Source organism: Pongo pygmaeus, chromosome 1 (genome assembly GCF_028885625.2).
Source record: "Pongo pygmaeus isolate AG05252 chromosome 1, NHGRI_mPonPyg2-v2.0_pri, whole genome shotgun sequence".
In the NCBI taxonomy this organism is placed as follows: domain Eukaryota; kingdom Metazoa; phylum Chordata; class Mammalia; order Primates; family Hominidae; genus Pongo; species Pongo pygmaeus.
Genome location: NC_072373.2, coordinates 26,446,578 through 26,462,216, shown reverse-complemented (window position 1 = coordinate 26,462,216; position 15,639 = coordinate 26,446,578). Strand labels below are relative to the sequence as shown.

Here is a 15,639-nt window from a genome sequence, read left to right as displayed (position 1 = left end):
AATTGTGTGTCATTAACATATTTTGGTGTATGATACAGTCATGTGCCACATAAAGACATTTTGGTCAGTGACAGACCACATATACTGTGTTGGTCCCATAAGATTATAATGGAGATGAAAAACTCCTATGGCCTAGCCATGGTGACACTGGAGTGCAACACATTACCTTTTTTATGTTTAGATATGTTTATCATTATTTTTTATTATTTATGTTTAGATTGGTAGACAAATACCTGCATTACAGTTGTCTACAGTATTTATTACAGTAATATGCTGTATAGGTTTGTAGCCTAGGAGCAATAGACCATGCCATATAGCCTAGCTGTGGCTACAGCATCTAGGTTTATGTGAGTACACTGTGATGACCACACAATGGTGAAATCACCCGATGATGCATGTCTCCGGACATAGCCCCATCCTTAGGTGATATGTGATTGTCTGTTGACAAATGAAATTATCATAATTCTGATAGCATTTTCAATGAGATGCAACTTTTTGTCTGAAGCATTAGTTTTCCATTTATTTTATAGTTGTATATTTCCTGAGTTCCAAACAAGAGTCGGATGTCATTATTTTGAACCATCTAATCATATGAACTCTGATGACACTTTTCTCTTTACATTTCAGTATGATGGAAATGTACTGATATATATAAAATATATATGATATATATTTTATTTTATATATGATATATAATATATACCATATATACACATATATAGAGAGGGACATTTCCATCATATATAAAATATATATAAACATATATTATATATATAATATATATAAACATATATTATATATATAATATATATAAACATATATTATATATAATATATATCAACATATATTATATATAAAATATATATCAACATATATAATATATATAAAATATATATTTTATATATATATATATATTTTTTTTGAGACAGAGTCTTGCTGTGTCGCCCAGGCTGGAGTGCAGTGGTGTGATCTCGGCTCACTGCAAGCTCCACCTCCTGGGTTCACGCCATTCTCCTGCCTCAGCCTCCTGAGTCGCTGGGACTACAGGCACCCACCACCACGCTTGGCCAATTTTTTTGTAGTTTTAGTAGGGACGAGGTTTCACCATGTTAGCCAGGATGGTCTCGATCTCCTGACCTCGTGATCCGCCCGCCTCAGCCTCCCAAAGTGCTGGGATTACAGGCGTGAGCCACTGCGCCCTGCCCCTCTCTATACTTCAATATATTAATTTACTTGTGTTATGTATTATACAAGGGTATTCATATATGTATACATACATAGTGTTATATATACAAGGGTATTAACACTCTCGTGTTATATAGCCCATTATGGTTTTCAAAACATTTTTACATTCTCATAGTAATCCTATGAAATGTATATTTTAAAATTTAATCAAAAGATGGTTTTTGGCCAAAAACCTTGTAGCCCCAAAACTGCTAAATCATTCTGGACATTAAAATGCTGGCTAAAAATGTAAAATAGGGGATATGAGATTAGAAGCTTTGAATTTATTGATATTGGCATGTTATATTCATGAACAGCAGGAAATGCATTAAAATATCTTGGTGTGGGCCCATCACATCTCAAGCCAATGCTTCAATAATAGCTTGCTTTTTTTTTTTTTTTTTTTTTTTTTTTTTTTTTTTTTTTTTTTTGCATTCCCCTGTGTGTTATGGCCCTGGGAGAACAGGTGATTTCAACAATAGCTGTTTTTTTTGTTTTTTGAGACAGGGTCTCATTCTACCACCCAGGCTGGAATGCAGTGGTGTGCTCTCAAGCTCACCACAACCTCCGTCTCTTGGGCTCAAGTGATCCTCCCATTTCAGCCTCCTGAGTAGCTGGGACTACAAGCAAGCAACACCATGCTCAGCTAATTTTTAAACTGTTTTTAGAGACAAGGTCTCACTATATTTTCAGGCTTGTCTCAAACTCCTGAGCCCAAGCAGTCCTCCTGCCTCAGCCTCCCAAAGTGCTGGGATTACAGGCGTGAGCCACTGTGCCCAGTCTCAACATAGCTGTCTTTTAAAGTTACTCATTATATTTTACCCAAAACCGATTTTAAACTTTCACTATAAATATTACTATCACTGCATTCATAATCATGTACCATTACACTTATCACAATAGTTTGACAAATGTAAGGGTATTAACACACTCTTTCAGGAACTCCTTATTCCATTCATATTATACTTATACTTCCTTTATCTTATTCTTCTTTCCTGTTAATTCCTACCATCTTAGGCTCAGACTGGATTTTTCCTCATTTATCTCTGTTCTAAAGAAAAAGGAGGTTGGGCATGGTGGCTCATCCTGTAATCCTAGCACTTTGGGAGGCTGAGGCAGGAGGATTGCTTGAGCTCAGGGATTCGAGACCAGACTGGGCAACATAGGAGACCCCATCTCTACAAAAAAATTAAAAATTAGCATGACATGATGGTACATGCCTATGGTCCCAGCTACATAGGAGGCTGAGGCAGGAGGATTGCTTGGGCCTGGGAGGTCTAGGCTGCAGGAAGCCATGATCGCACCAGTGCACTCAAGCCTGGGTGACAGAGCAAGACCCTGTCTTTAAAAAAAAAAAAAAAAAAAAAAAAAAAAGGAAGGAAGGGATGAAGTGGGGAAGGGATGATCTTTCTTTGTATGGGCCTTAGAGTCAACTCTTGATGTCAGAGTGAAATACTTTCCTATTCTGGCTGGTCACCTGAACACCTACCCAAATGCATCCATTGAACTTAAATAATCTATAGACAGTTCATAAAATATTTTTTCTGTTTTTGCTTCCAAATTTTTTTACCTGTAGTTTTTACATACTTATGAGGCCAAATTGATTGGTCCCATGTTATGATTAAAGAAATGGAATCAGAGAACACTCATGTGACTTGCTTCAAATACAAGCCAAAGTCAGAGTTCAAATTATTCTTTACTAGTTCCTACTTCATTACAAGAAGTCTCCCAAGTTACAAAATAGGTTGTGTTCCAAAAATTCATTTGTAAGTCAGTTATTTGGCATTTGAACTGCATTTTACCATGTGGAAAAAACATGTTATAAGTGATGATTAGGTCCCTGGCTGGCATATAAGAATCTATTTAACTCTTGTGTAACTACAAAACAATACATTTGTAATAAAATTTAAAAGAGAATGATAGTTGTGATTCTGATTACAAAGAAAAATAATTTTTTTTTCTTTTACTGAGGATAAGCAGATTTAATTAGAATATAGGAAAACATGAAGATTGAGGAGAGTCTGGAGGGGATGTCAGGGTTCTTTGAAGGGAGTTAGAGGTTAATGGGATTCTGTGTGAAGCCCAATGTATTCAGTTCTTGCACTACCATAAAGAAATACCTGGGCTGGGCACAGTGGCTCACGCCTGTAATCCCAGCACTTTGGGAGGTCGAGGTGGGAAGATCACCTGAGGTCAGGAGTTCGAGACCAGCCTGGCCAACATGGTGAAACCCTGTCTCTACCAAAAAATACAAAAATTAGCTGGGTGTGGTGGCATGAACCTGTGGTCCCAGCTACTCAGGAGGCTGAGGTGGGAGAATTACTTGAACCTGGGATGTGGAGGTTGCAGTGAGTGAGCCAAGATTACACCACTTCACTACACCCTGGGCAACAGATGGAGATCCTGTCAAAAAAAAAAAAAAAAAAAAAAAAGTCTGGGTGCGGTGGCTCACGCCTGTAATCCCAGCACTTTGGGAGGCTGAGGCGGGTGGATCACAAGGTCAGAAGATCAAGACCGTCCTGGCTAACACGGTGAGACCCCCTGTCTCTACTAAAAAATATGAAAAATTAGCCAGGCGTGGTGGCGGGCGCTTGTAGTCCCAGCTACTTGGGAAGCTGAGGCAGGAGAATGGCATGAACCCTGGGAGGCGGAGCTTGCAGTGAGCCGAGATCGCGCCACTGCACTCCAGCCTGGGTGACAGAACAAGACTCCATCTCCAAAAAAAGAAAAGAAAAGAAAAAAAAATAACCTGAGACTGGGTAATTTATAAAGAAAAGAGGTTTTATTGGCTCACGATTCTGCAGGCTGTACAGGAAATATGGCAGCACCAGCTCAGCTTCTGGCGAGGCCTTAGGAAACTCACAATCATGGCAGAAGGTAAAGGGGAAGCTGGCCAGAGAAGGAGAAAGTTGGCGGGGGACATGTGTCACATGCTTTTAAACAACCAGATCTCAGGAGAACCCACTCACTATCACGAGAACAGCACAAAGAGGGAAATCTAGCCCCATAATCCAATCACCTCCCACCATATGCCCCACCTCCAACACTGAGGATTACAGTTCCACATGAGATTTGGGCAGGACACAGATCCAAACCCTGTAAGCCAGTTTCACTTTCAAACTCTTAAGTCATTTGTTGTTATTAGATGCTTCTCACTAGCATAACTTACCCAGCATCTGTGATTAGAATCAGTAGAACTGATTGGATTAAATACCTAGGAAAAAGTAGACTATTTGAGATGATATATTAACCAACCTGGGATGGTAAAAACCAACAAATTAGAAGTATTCTTTCCTTTAACCCTCCTGATGGAAAGGGCAGGAGGAGTTGTTGACTTTCCCATTTAGCCCAGCAGATTCCCATCAGCTGTGATAGTTTAACTGAGGTACAGGTGGAGGTTGGAGAAAGCGTGTGCCTTCAGTGATTTCTTTGAATGGAGTGCTTGTACAATGAGAGTTTCTAATTCTGGGAAATAATTGCATTGATCTCATCTAGTGATTGTTTCCTACATTATCTAACACACAATTAAACATCTTAAATTTCAATTAGCTTTTTTTAAAAAAGTCCAGTGCTTCTTTAAATGTCCTTTAATTTATGTTTTGTTATTTTCATAACCTTTGCATGTGGCTTTTTCTTTTGTTAACAACAAAAGGGAGGTTATATTCTTCAGTAAACTGAAGCATAAATGAGCAGATCTTGCTGAGATGGCACATTTAGAAAATGATGAGATTAGTTCTTGCCTCCTGGATCACATTAGTGCTCTTGCCGGTCAGTATATCTACCCTACCTCCTGCTAGTTTAGATAGTACATTAACTACTATTACTCTGTGTTGGGTATATTCTTTGAATGTTTTACAGTGGATGTTTGTTTAACACTGGATACATTGGAAAGTGATTTAATGAAGGAGAGAGCAACTGTATTTACTACAGTTCAGAATCCCTCTCAATGGTCATTATAAAAGGAAGTTTGGGATTGGCAAGCCATTTTCAAAAGTGACGTAAGACTAATGAGGGAGGTAACATCTACTTGATTTTATATATATTTTGATGTTTTTAAGTGCTTTGTCTTCCCACTAAGCAATTTATTAAGAAATTCCTATTGCATGATGTTTATTTAACTAAATTTGTGTATGTGGGGTAGGGTGTGTTTGAGGAATTTTGTCTGAAAGGTAAATATGCTAAATTTACATCCTAGTATGGGCATGCTCTGCTCACAAATGCCTCTGCTGAGCAGTTTACATACTGGGTGAAAATGTACATAGGAATCCTCATGGGAGATCCAGGTTTGCCAGTGAGATTACTATGTACTCAGACTGAAAAAGATGATTTCTTCTGATTTCCTGTGTGTCTGCCAGAGGTGGGGAAGGACTGGAAAGAGATTCCTGCACAAGCCGTTTTGTCTACTTAGAGAATGGCATGCTAGAAGGGTTAGCGAGCCAAATTAGTTTTCTTTTTGTTGTTGTTGTTGGCTTTCATGTGTATGTTGAATACACTAATAGCATTTGATGACCCTTTTTTTTTTTTTCCACTGTGAATTCCCAGATTTTGTGTGTATGTTGCTCAGAGGGTAGTGCAGTGAGCAAAGGGATAGGGAGATTGTCTGTTTTTTTGTTTGTTGATTGGACACACTTGCTGCTGGTAATTTGAGCATCTGAGGATCTTCCTTTATATTGAAGGCCCGAACCTTTTGGTGAAAGGAAAAAAAAAAGTAAGAAAAAAACTCATTTGAAGCAAATCCCACCCATAGTATTATTTTTCTCATGTGCAGGCAATGTCACCTGTAGTATATTATATAGAATTTTGCATCTGATATTTTGGTTGCTAGAATTCTTAGCTTTCCTGACTGGTTTTAATTTATTATTCTCAGACTTGAATGACTAAGGGGAAAAATCATATATTCTTGAGATTTCTCTAAGATACAAAACATTCTTAAGATTATTCAAATTATTTTAACCTTGTACAACGAATTACCCTCAGAGTGGCCCTTCATTTTGCCCATCACTCCAAAATCAGAACATATAAGCCAACTGTGATATTGTTGAAAAAAGCTGAAGGATGCTATTTGTATCCTCTCCTCTCATGCAAAATGGTCTAGTTCTTAACTGATTACTTGTGCATCTAGGATGGGGTGAGAAGAAAGGCACTGAAAGGAGAGGTGGGCAGGAGGAAAGTGATCAATGGGAATAGAAGAGGGTTTTTAAGGTGCATAAAATAGCTGGAGGAAAGAAGAGGCGTGCCACTGTGTTGGCTGGTTCCATCACAGATGCTGCTGAATTTCTACCACTGTCTCACAACTCTGCAAGAACCCTCATTTTCAAAGAGCTGTTTTTAAATATCATACTTGTCTTTCCTACATATTTGCCTGCCTGACTGTAACTGGGCGATTTTATGATTTTCTTACTTAGGGTCAAGAAATTGGAGCATGGCTATGAGCAATGGAAACAATGATTTTGTGGTTCTGAGCAACAGCAGCATCACAACCAGTGCTGCTAACCCGAGTCCCCTCACGCCCTGTGATGGAGACCATGCAGCCCAGCAGCTCACACCCAAAGAAGCAACAAGAACAAAAGTGAGTCCAAATGGATGCCTGCAACTTAATGGCACAGTCAGATCATCCTTTCTGCCTTTAGACAACCAAAGAATGCCTCAGATGTTACCCCAATGCTGCCATCCTTGCCCATACCATCACCCTTTGACTAGCCATAGCAATCACCAAGAGTGCCATCCCGAGGCTGGCCCTGCAGCACCCTCTGCTTTGGCCTCGTGTTGCATGCAGCCACACTCCGAGTATTCTGCATCTCTTTGTCCAAATCATTCACCTGTGTATCAGACTACGTGCTGTCTTCAGCCCTCTCCATCCTTCTGCCTGCATCATCCGTGGCCTGACCATTTTCAGCATCAGCCTGTGCAACAGCACATAGCCAACATAAGGTAAGTGATCCGAAAGTTTTGCTTTTAGCATTCAACTAATGCCATGTGAATATGACAGCTTGTGTTTATTTTCCTGAAAAGAGAAGAGAAAAATGTGGCACAGAAAGAAAACATGAAAACGCATATTCTGTGGATTGTGTGAAGCCAACAAAAACGCAAATAAAATAATACTGTATATCTATTTTATCCACTGACTTGTTAGTCAAATCCTCCCTTCCCCTTTCCCTATCTGCAAACTGGTTAGGAATTTCTGCTAGACCTTGAGTTATAAAATTCAACAAAAAGTTTTATTGTTAGCAATTTCTGTTATTGTACATGGGAAGCATATTTATGATGAGACTAAACAGCAGTCATTTATTTGCTGTTACTGATAGTGGTGAACATTTATGAAAAAGAAGTAAAAAACCCCTTGCCAGCCGGATGCGGTGGCTCATGCCTGTAATCTCAGCACTTTGGGAGGCCGAGGCGGGCGGATCACCTGAGGTTGGGAGTTTGAGACTAGCCTGACAAACATGGAGAAACCCTGTCTCTACTAAAAATACAAAAAATTAGCCGGGCGTGGTGGTGCATGCCTATAATCCCAGCTACTCGGGAGGTTGAGGCAGGAGAATCACGTGAACCTGGGAGGTGGAGGTTGTGGTGAGCTGAGATCACACCACTGTACTCCAGCCTGGGCAACAAGAGTGAAACTCAGTCTCCAAAAAAAAAACAAAAAAAACCAAAACCCTTGCCTCCTCATGCTGCCTTATGGCTGTACTCGACATGTCTATTCCTTTGTTTTGGTGACTATGTAGTACGCTGAGATCAAATAAAAGTAGCAATTCCCTTCATAGCAGATGAAACCTGTAAATTATAGCATGGGACTTTTAAAAATATTTTTTGTAAAGCATTTTTAGATCTGGTAGATTGAAAAGTACTAGAAAAATCAATATCATTGCCAGTGCTTATTTCCACCTCAGCCCATAGTTTCTCATATGTATGATTTTCAGCCATTTTTTCCATGGGTAAATTAAGCTGCCTTTAGTATAGGTTAGCAGTGATAATATATTTTACAAAATACTAAGTACTTTGTAGAGACCTGGTATTATTTCACATTTTTAAGTAATAAAAAGTTTAATTAACTAGAAAAAGAGCATTCTCTTTAAAATTAGGGTATAATTTATATACAGGGAAATGTACAGATTAATTATTCAGTTTGATCAGTGTTGACAAATGTATACAAAAGTGTAACCCACATTTTGGTCTGATATAGAACATTTCTGTCACCCCAGAAGGTAAGTTCCTTCATTGCCCTTTCTCAGTTATTCCCTCTGTCTTCACCAGAAGCAATCACTGCTGAGTTCTATTACTATAGATTTGTTTTTCCTGCTCCTAGAACTTCAGATAAGTGGAATCGTACAGTATGCACTCTTTCGTGTTTGGCAATTTTTGCTCAGCATAATATTTTTGAGTTTCTTCTAGTTATTGTATGTATTTGTTTTTCCATTTATGCTGAGTAGTAATCCACTGTATGCATGTAACAAATTCACTTCTGATTAAAGAGTCAGGGCTGGGTGCTGCAGCTCATGGCTGTGGGGATTACAGAATCCCGACACTTTGGGAGGTTGAGGTGGGAGGATTGCTTGAGCCCAGGACTTCCATGTCAGCCTGGGCAACATAGCAAAACTCTGTATCTACAAAAAAAAAAAAAAAAAAAGGGAAAAAAATCAGATCCAAAAAGGGATTAAGTGATAAATACTTTTCACCTTTATCAGGTCTGAACATTGTTGAGATTATCTGGTTACACTCTTTTTAAAGAGAGGAAGGGAAACATGGTAATAAAGCAGAAAGAAAGAGTGAGGGGGGGGAAAGAGGAGAGTCCTTCACAGCATGTTTCTGCAGTTTCTGAATACATTTTCCATATTGGATTTGAGAGTCTTTTAGTTATAGGCTATGATAAGAAATTCACCACATTTACCAAAGCCATTTCTTAGAAGATTTGTCCTGACAACATTGTGCTACATGACTAGTTTTAGACTCTTTCCATTTTGAATCAAACTGTGTGAATAGCTGATTTTTAAATTATCATAAATATTGATGTTTCAAATAATAAATTATATGGTTGCAAAGTATGAAATAAGATATTTCTGCATTTTGAAGCTGATACCTCCTTTTAAAAAATCACAACATAAAACTGTGGACAAATAACCAATTCTTTCAATATGGAAGGTTGTGCCAAGATTTTCAGGATTTTGACTTAGCATTTCTCAGTGACCTAATTCAAAAGCAGTGAGATCCCTGTGTACACTTGAAATAGAATGGCATTAAAAAACAAACTGATAGGCAGGTGGCTGAGCTTGTCACTACCCTTGGTTGTAGGGTCATTGTTGGAATTGGGGCTTTTGCAGTCATGGTGGACTGACTTGAGACTGTGTATGAGCACTGGGTCCATAGACTTGTCTGTATAGGATTTGTCTTTGTATGTTATCTAAAGAGAAAGAATGATGAAAAGCTAACTGCCTTCTGGAAAAATAGTATTTTATTTAAAAGGGAATTGAGACCCATGGAGAAGTTGCTTAGAAGTAAAGGCTGTGGCTGAACTATATAATGTTTACATTTTAAAAGTTATGAGAGAAATAAAAACACTCATACTTAATTTGAAAAACATTGACTTTAAAATTGCCACAATTGTCCATCAAAAAAATTTGTAGAAGAAAGTAGTATGAGGGAAATTTTTTATATTTAGAATTTTATCTCAAGAATTTGAGCCTTGGCCGGGTGTCGTGGCTCACGCCTGTAATCCCAGCACTTTGGGAGGCCGAGGCGGGCAGATCGCGAGGTCAGGAGGTCGAGACCATCCTAGCTGAAACGGTGAAATCCCGTCTCTACTAAAAATACAAAAAAAAAATTAGCCAGGCGTGGTGGCGGGTGCCTGTAGTCCCAGCTACTTGGGAGGCTGAGGGAGGAGAATGGCATGAACCCAGGAGGCAGAGCTTGTAGTGAGCTGAGATCACGCCACTGCGCTCCAGCCTGGGCAACAGAGCGAGACTCCGTCTCAAAAAAAAAAAAAAAAAAAAGAGAATTTGAGCCTTTTGGTTATCTGTTTGTAACAGACATAAAATATTATAAAGATGCCTGCAGAGGAATGGTATGTGTCCATTTGTGTATGTTATGTACTTTATTGTGCCTCAATGATTACTTTGCTATTTTCTACATTTACTTATATAATGCACAATGTTTACTGAATTCGTATATGTGCCAGGCACTGAGGATATAATTCCAAACAAGTTGAGACATTCTTTTGCCTTCATAGAGCTATAAACTAGTAGGAAGGGAGCCAGTAAAGCAAATAGGCAGGTACAGTATTGTGGTAAGTACTATCAGGAAGGAATACACAGGGCTAAAGATGAAGAAAAGTTACAGATGGAGAAAGAATTGAAGAGGCTTGTCCTTTAGGCAGAGGGAACAGTTTATGCAAATACTTTTACAAGGTGGTGTGAGCTCAGCTCCAGCATAAATCAATATGGCTGAACCCTAGTGGAAGAGAGAATGGTAGCAAGAGAGGTATACTAGGACTAAATCCTGAAGGGTATTGTAAACCACATTAAGGCAATCTCTAGACTTCATCCTGAGGCTAATAAGGACCCATTATAGATTTGTGTGTGTTTGTGATTTTTTTTTTGTTGTGGTGAAATATACATAACATGAAACTTAATATTTTAATCATTTTTAAGTATATGGTTTAGTGACATTAAGTACATTCACATTGTTGTACATCACTACTACCTTTGTCCAGAACTATTTCATCTTCCCAAACTGAAACTCCATACTCACTAAATTATAACTCTACCTGCCCCTGGCAACCACCATTCTACTTTTTGTCTCCATGAATTTGACTTCTCTAGACACCTCAAATAAGTCGAATCCTACAGTATTTGCCTTTTTTTGTCTGGCTTATTTCACTCCACATAATGTCTTCAAGGGTCATTCATGTTGTAGCATGTGTCATAATTTCCTTTCTTTTTAAGGCTGAATAATATTCAATAGTATATTTATTATATTTTATCATTTTATCAGTTACATTTTATCATTTTATCAATTACATAATACATTTTATCAGTTCATTGATGGACACTTCCATCTTTCAGGTATCATGGCTATTGTGAATAATGCTGCTATGAGCTTGGGTTCTGTTCAAGTCCCTGCTTTCAGTTCTTTTGGGTATATGCTCAGACCAGAAATGGAATTGCTGGAGCATATGGTAATTATGTTTTTAGCTTTTTGAGGAACTGTTTTCCATAGTGGCTGCACCATTTGACACCAGCAATGCAAAAAGTTCCAATGTTTCCAGATCCTTGCCGACACTTGTTATTTTATCTGTTTTTTTTTTTTTTTTTTTTAAGAGTAGGCATCCTAATTGACTTGAGATTATAAATTTTAAAGCAGAAAAAAAAAACACAGTAAGAAACAGTTTAGGAAATTTCATCATTTGCATTGCGGAGAGTAGATTGAATTGGGTCAGGACTGTTGTAGATAGGAAGAACACTAGAAGGCTTGTTGCAGTAGTTCAAGTGAGAAATGTGATAACTTGAACCATGATTTAGAAATAAATTCATCTAGAGAGATTTAGGAGGTGGAATCTACTAGATTTGGTGGATAATTGGATATCGGAGGGGCAAAGGGAGGAAGAATCACAACTGATTTTCAGTTTCCTGGCTTGAGCAACTGGTTGGGTAGATGGTAATGCCATTCACTAAAATGGGGAAGACAGAAGAAGGGAACTAAGTAAACAGAGCTGAGACATTGAGCTTCCAGAGAGGACTCCAGAGTAACAGTAACAGTGAAAGAGTGATGTCCCTTGAGCTTATTTGAAAGAATGAGGTTGCTGGGTAATACATGACAATGCACTGAGGGCAATACTGGTGGGGGTTATCTTAGAATGAACACTGAAGCACTTTGACTCAGGCCAGCAGGTATTATATTTGCAGGATTGTGCTATGGGCAAGGCACTGAGTGAGGTGCTATCTTGTCCTTTACCCAACCAATAAAATATCCACAGAAGCAAATGTGCTCTTGGATAGAGCTGCTATGTATGGGAGAACAGGGCAGTTTGGCAAAGTCTGCACAAGATGTCCTTGGTAAGGAATTCTGAAAATGAGGATGTTGTACCATGCTTTACTGCCTTTCATTATTCTACGCAACTCTTTCAGGAACATGTTGTAACAAAGGTTCTAGAGGTTGATCTCTACCAGGAACTTCAAGTCTTTTTAGTTTTCTCTATTGTGGTTTATTGCTATGTAATTTTTAAGTTCTTTTTAAATTGATAACATCAACTGAGTACTTAATGAAATGTTATTCAATTAATGTTTAAGGTGTATTTATAACTTCACATTACTTTAAAGGATGTGTTAAACATTGACCGCCTTAGAGTAAAATTGTATGGTGATGGAAGATCCTAAGTGCTATCAATTTTTATTGTTATTTGCACCTGTACTACAAATGGGCCCACCTGTTTTTATTTGAAAGTGTTTTTTAAAGTTTTTATTTGTTTATAAAGCACTTAAGCAATAGAGAATGTTTTAAAGAATCAATCAGATAGAAAATATAATTTTAACCTGTGCCATTTGCTGCTTACAACCTTTTGTATAGTTGACTCTATCATCCCCTCTTGATTCTTTAAGCTTTAATAAATCTTTCTAAAAGATTCATTATATCAACCATCTGTGTGTTTTTTTTAAAAAAAAAATTCTTTTTTAGTGTTCTGATTAATAAAATTAAGGCCGGGCGTGGTGGCTCGAGCTTGTAATCCCAGCACTTTGAGAGGCTGCGGCAGGCCAATCACTTGAGGTCAGGAGTTCGAGACCAGCCTGGCCAGCAATGGCAAAACCCCATCTCTGCTAAACTACAAAAATTAGCCTGGTGTGGTGGTACGCACCTGTAGTCCCAGCTACTCGGGAGGCTGAGGCAGAAGAATTACTTGAATCCGAAAGGTGGAGGTTGCAGTGAGCCAGGATCGTACCACTGCACTCCAGCCTGGATAACAGAGGGAGACTCTCAAAAAAAAAAAAATACATAAAATTAAAATAAAGATTATTGCAAGGATCACATTTAATATGTCTTTTAATTATTGCCAAATATTAAGTAACTTAAATCGATTTTATTTTAAAGCTTTAGATTTCATTTTAAAGCTTCAGGCTTTTATATTTGTAGATTCCTGTCCTCATATACATTACTCAGCCATTAATTAACATGTCTAATTGAGAACAATAAGGAATTTTATTTTATCTTATTTTATTTATTTGTTTATTTTTGAGACAGAGTCTCGTTCCATCACCCAGGCTGGAGTGCTGTGGCACGATCTCCACTCACTGCAACCTCCACCTCCTGGGTTCAACGAATTCTTTTGCCTCAGCCTCCTGAGCAGTTGGGATTACAGGTGCACGCCACCACGCCCAGCTAATTTTTGTACTTTCAGTAGAGACGGGGTTTCACCATGTTGACCAGGCTGGTCTTGAACTCCTGGCCTCAAGTGATCCGCCCACCTCAGCCTCCCAAAGTGCTGGGATTACAGGTGTGAGCCACAGCGCCCAGCCACAATAAGGAATTTTAAAAGGCTGAAAATAGTCTCTCCTCACCATGAGGCAAGACTTATACTAACAAGTCCTAAACCTAGCTGATCATCTTTGGAGTCACCTGGGGAGTTAAAAATAAGTAGAATAAGAAGACATTTCTTTTGTAGTAGAAACAATAAATAACTCTAAGAGTTGAGAGGTGGGAAGGATTCCCTGGAAGGATCCCGGTAGGTTATTGAGGTTAGGGACAGTCTGACTGAAAAGAACAGAACATGAATGGCCCTTGAAAGATGACTAGAAATGAATGAAGGGACTCGAGGAGGCAAAACATGGAAAGTGGAGGAAAGTTGTGATGGGAAAGCTTTCAAAAACAAAAGCTTTAAAATATTTCTTAAAACATGTAAGAAAGGGCCGGGCGCGGTGGCTCACGCTGTAATCCCAGCACTTTGGGAGGCCGAGGCGGGCGGATCACGAGGTCAGGAGATCGAGACCGTCCTGGCTAACACAGTGAAACCCCGTCTCTACTAAAAACACAAAAAATTAGCCGGGCATGGTGGTGGGCGCCTGTAGTCCCAGCTACTTGGGAGGCTGAGGCAGGAGAATGGCGTGAACCCGGGAGGCGGAGCTTGCAGTGATCCGAGATCGCACCACTCCAGCCTGGAGGACAGAGCGAGACTCGGTCTCAAAAAAAAAAACAAAAAACATGTAAGAAAGGTAAAGAGAACAAGACTGTGGGAGCGGAGGGTCATTGTGGATGTCCCCAATCTACATCCTGAACAGTCCATTTGATGATCTGTTCTTTATCCTCCAGAGAGCTGGAAAATGCCTCTCAAAAGCCAGTCACATTCCACGTGTGCTGGTTGAAGCAAGTTTTGAGTTATTCATTTGGGATCTTCTTATTGCCATATTAAAGTGAAAGAGTAATGGTATTATTGCACAATTAATAAGGAGTTCTGCATCCAAAAATAGCACACTAGAGTTCTAATCTAAACTATACTTACCTTTTAATTTGGTGTTGCAAAGAAATATTCTTGATTGTAACAGAGGACTCCATAAATGATACTTGGCAACGCCACAGACTCATTATCATGATAGGGAACCTGTGATATTTTTGGGTACCTGGCAAATGCATTTTTATTTACCTAAGGTGATTTCATAGACAGATGGCCATTTCGATGTTTCATGTGACTCACCAGAGGAATTAGAGCTATACAGAGTTAAGAATGCTTGGCGTAGAGGGGACTGTAGAACCCTGGGACTAGCTTAGCCCCTTAAGGTTAACTAAATATTGTCCCTGCCACCCCCATATGTTATGACTGTATAATTTTTGTAACTTACATTTCCTTTCATTTCTTTATTCATTTTCTAATTTCTGACTCACTTTTCTCAGAGGTTTTCTTTTTGTTTCCCCTTAGGACATTAGTTATTTTCTGTGAAGGGGCCTCTTTTAAAACAAAAAAGTAAGAAATGAGAATTCTCATGTTATATTAAAAAGACAAGAATTCTACCACCAGAATTCTTGTTTCTTGGCATGTGCTGTATCATGACATCCAGGGGTAAAATTATAGCTCTGAGCATCATTTCCCAAAGTGTCTTACTTCGCCGCACATGGCCTATGGTGACCCACCCTTTCCCCTCTCCTTAGCCCTGGTGATTGTATTATTTTGTTAGCCAGAAAATTTGAGCCAGAAATCACTTTGAACACTTCATCAACATTGTGGCATGAACCTGAGCATTGACGCAGATCCCACAGTCTCTGCTTTACTCAGATCACCCAGAGTCCATTCAAATGCTTCTCTAAGATGTTGCAGCAGTGAATGGAGAAATTCAGAGTTAGTTATTCACTTATTTAGCAAGTGCTTAATGAGTACTTAGTAAGTGTTAGGTGCTGGAGACAGGTGGAAACTGCAAAGTCTGGTTCCTGACTTCAAAG

At 38.9% G+C, this 15,639-nt stretch overlaps 1 protein-coding gene across 9 annotated transcripts in view; it reads left to right on the top strand.

The window, feature by feature from the left end:
• Positions 1 to 15,639, top strand: part of DISP1 (dispatched RND transporter family member 1) — a 200,243-nt gene that overhangs the window by 123,418 nt on the left and 61,186 nt on the right. For all 9 annotated transcript variants that reach the window (XM_054497542.2, XM_063671788.1, XM_054497533.2 and 6 more), the window contains one exon: positions 6,630 to 7,155. In XM_054497542.2, the coding sequence (XP_054353517.1) occupies positions 6,647 to 7,155 (509 nt within the window). In that variant the 5' untranslated portion in view covers positions 6,630 to 6,646. The remainder of the gene's footprint in view (positions 1 to 6,629; positions 7,156 to 15,639) is intronic.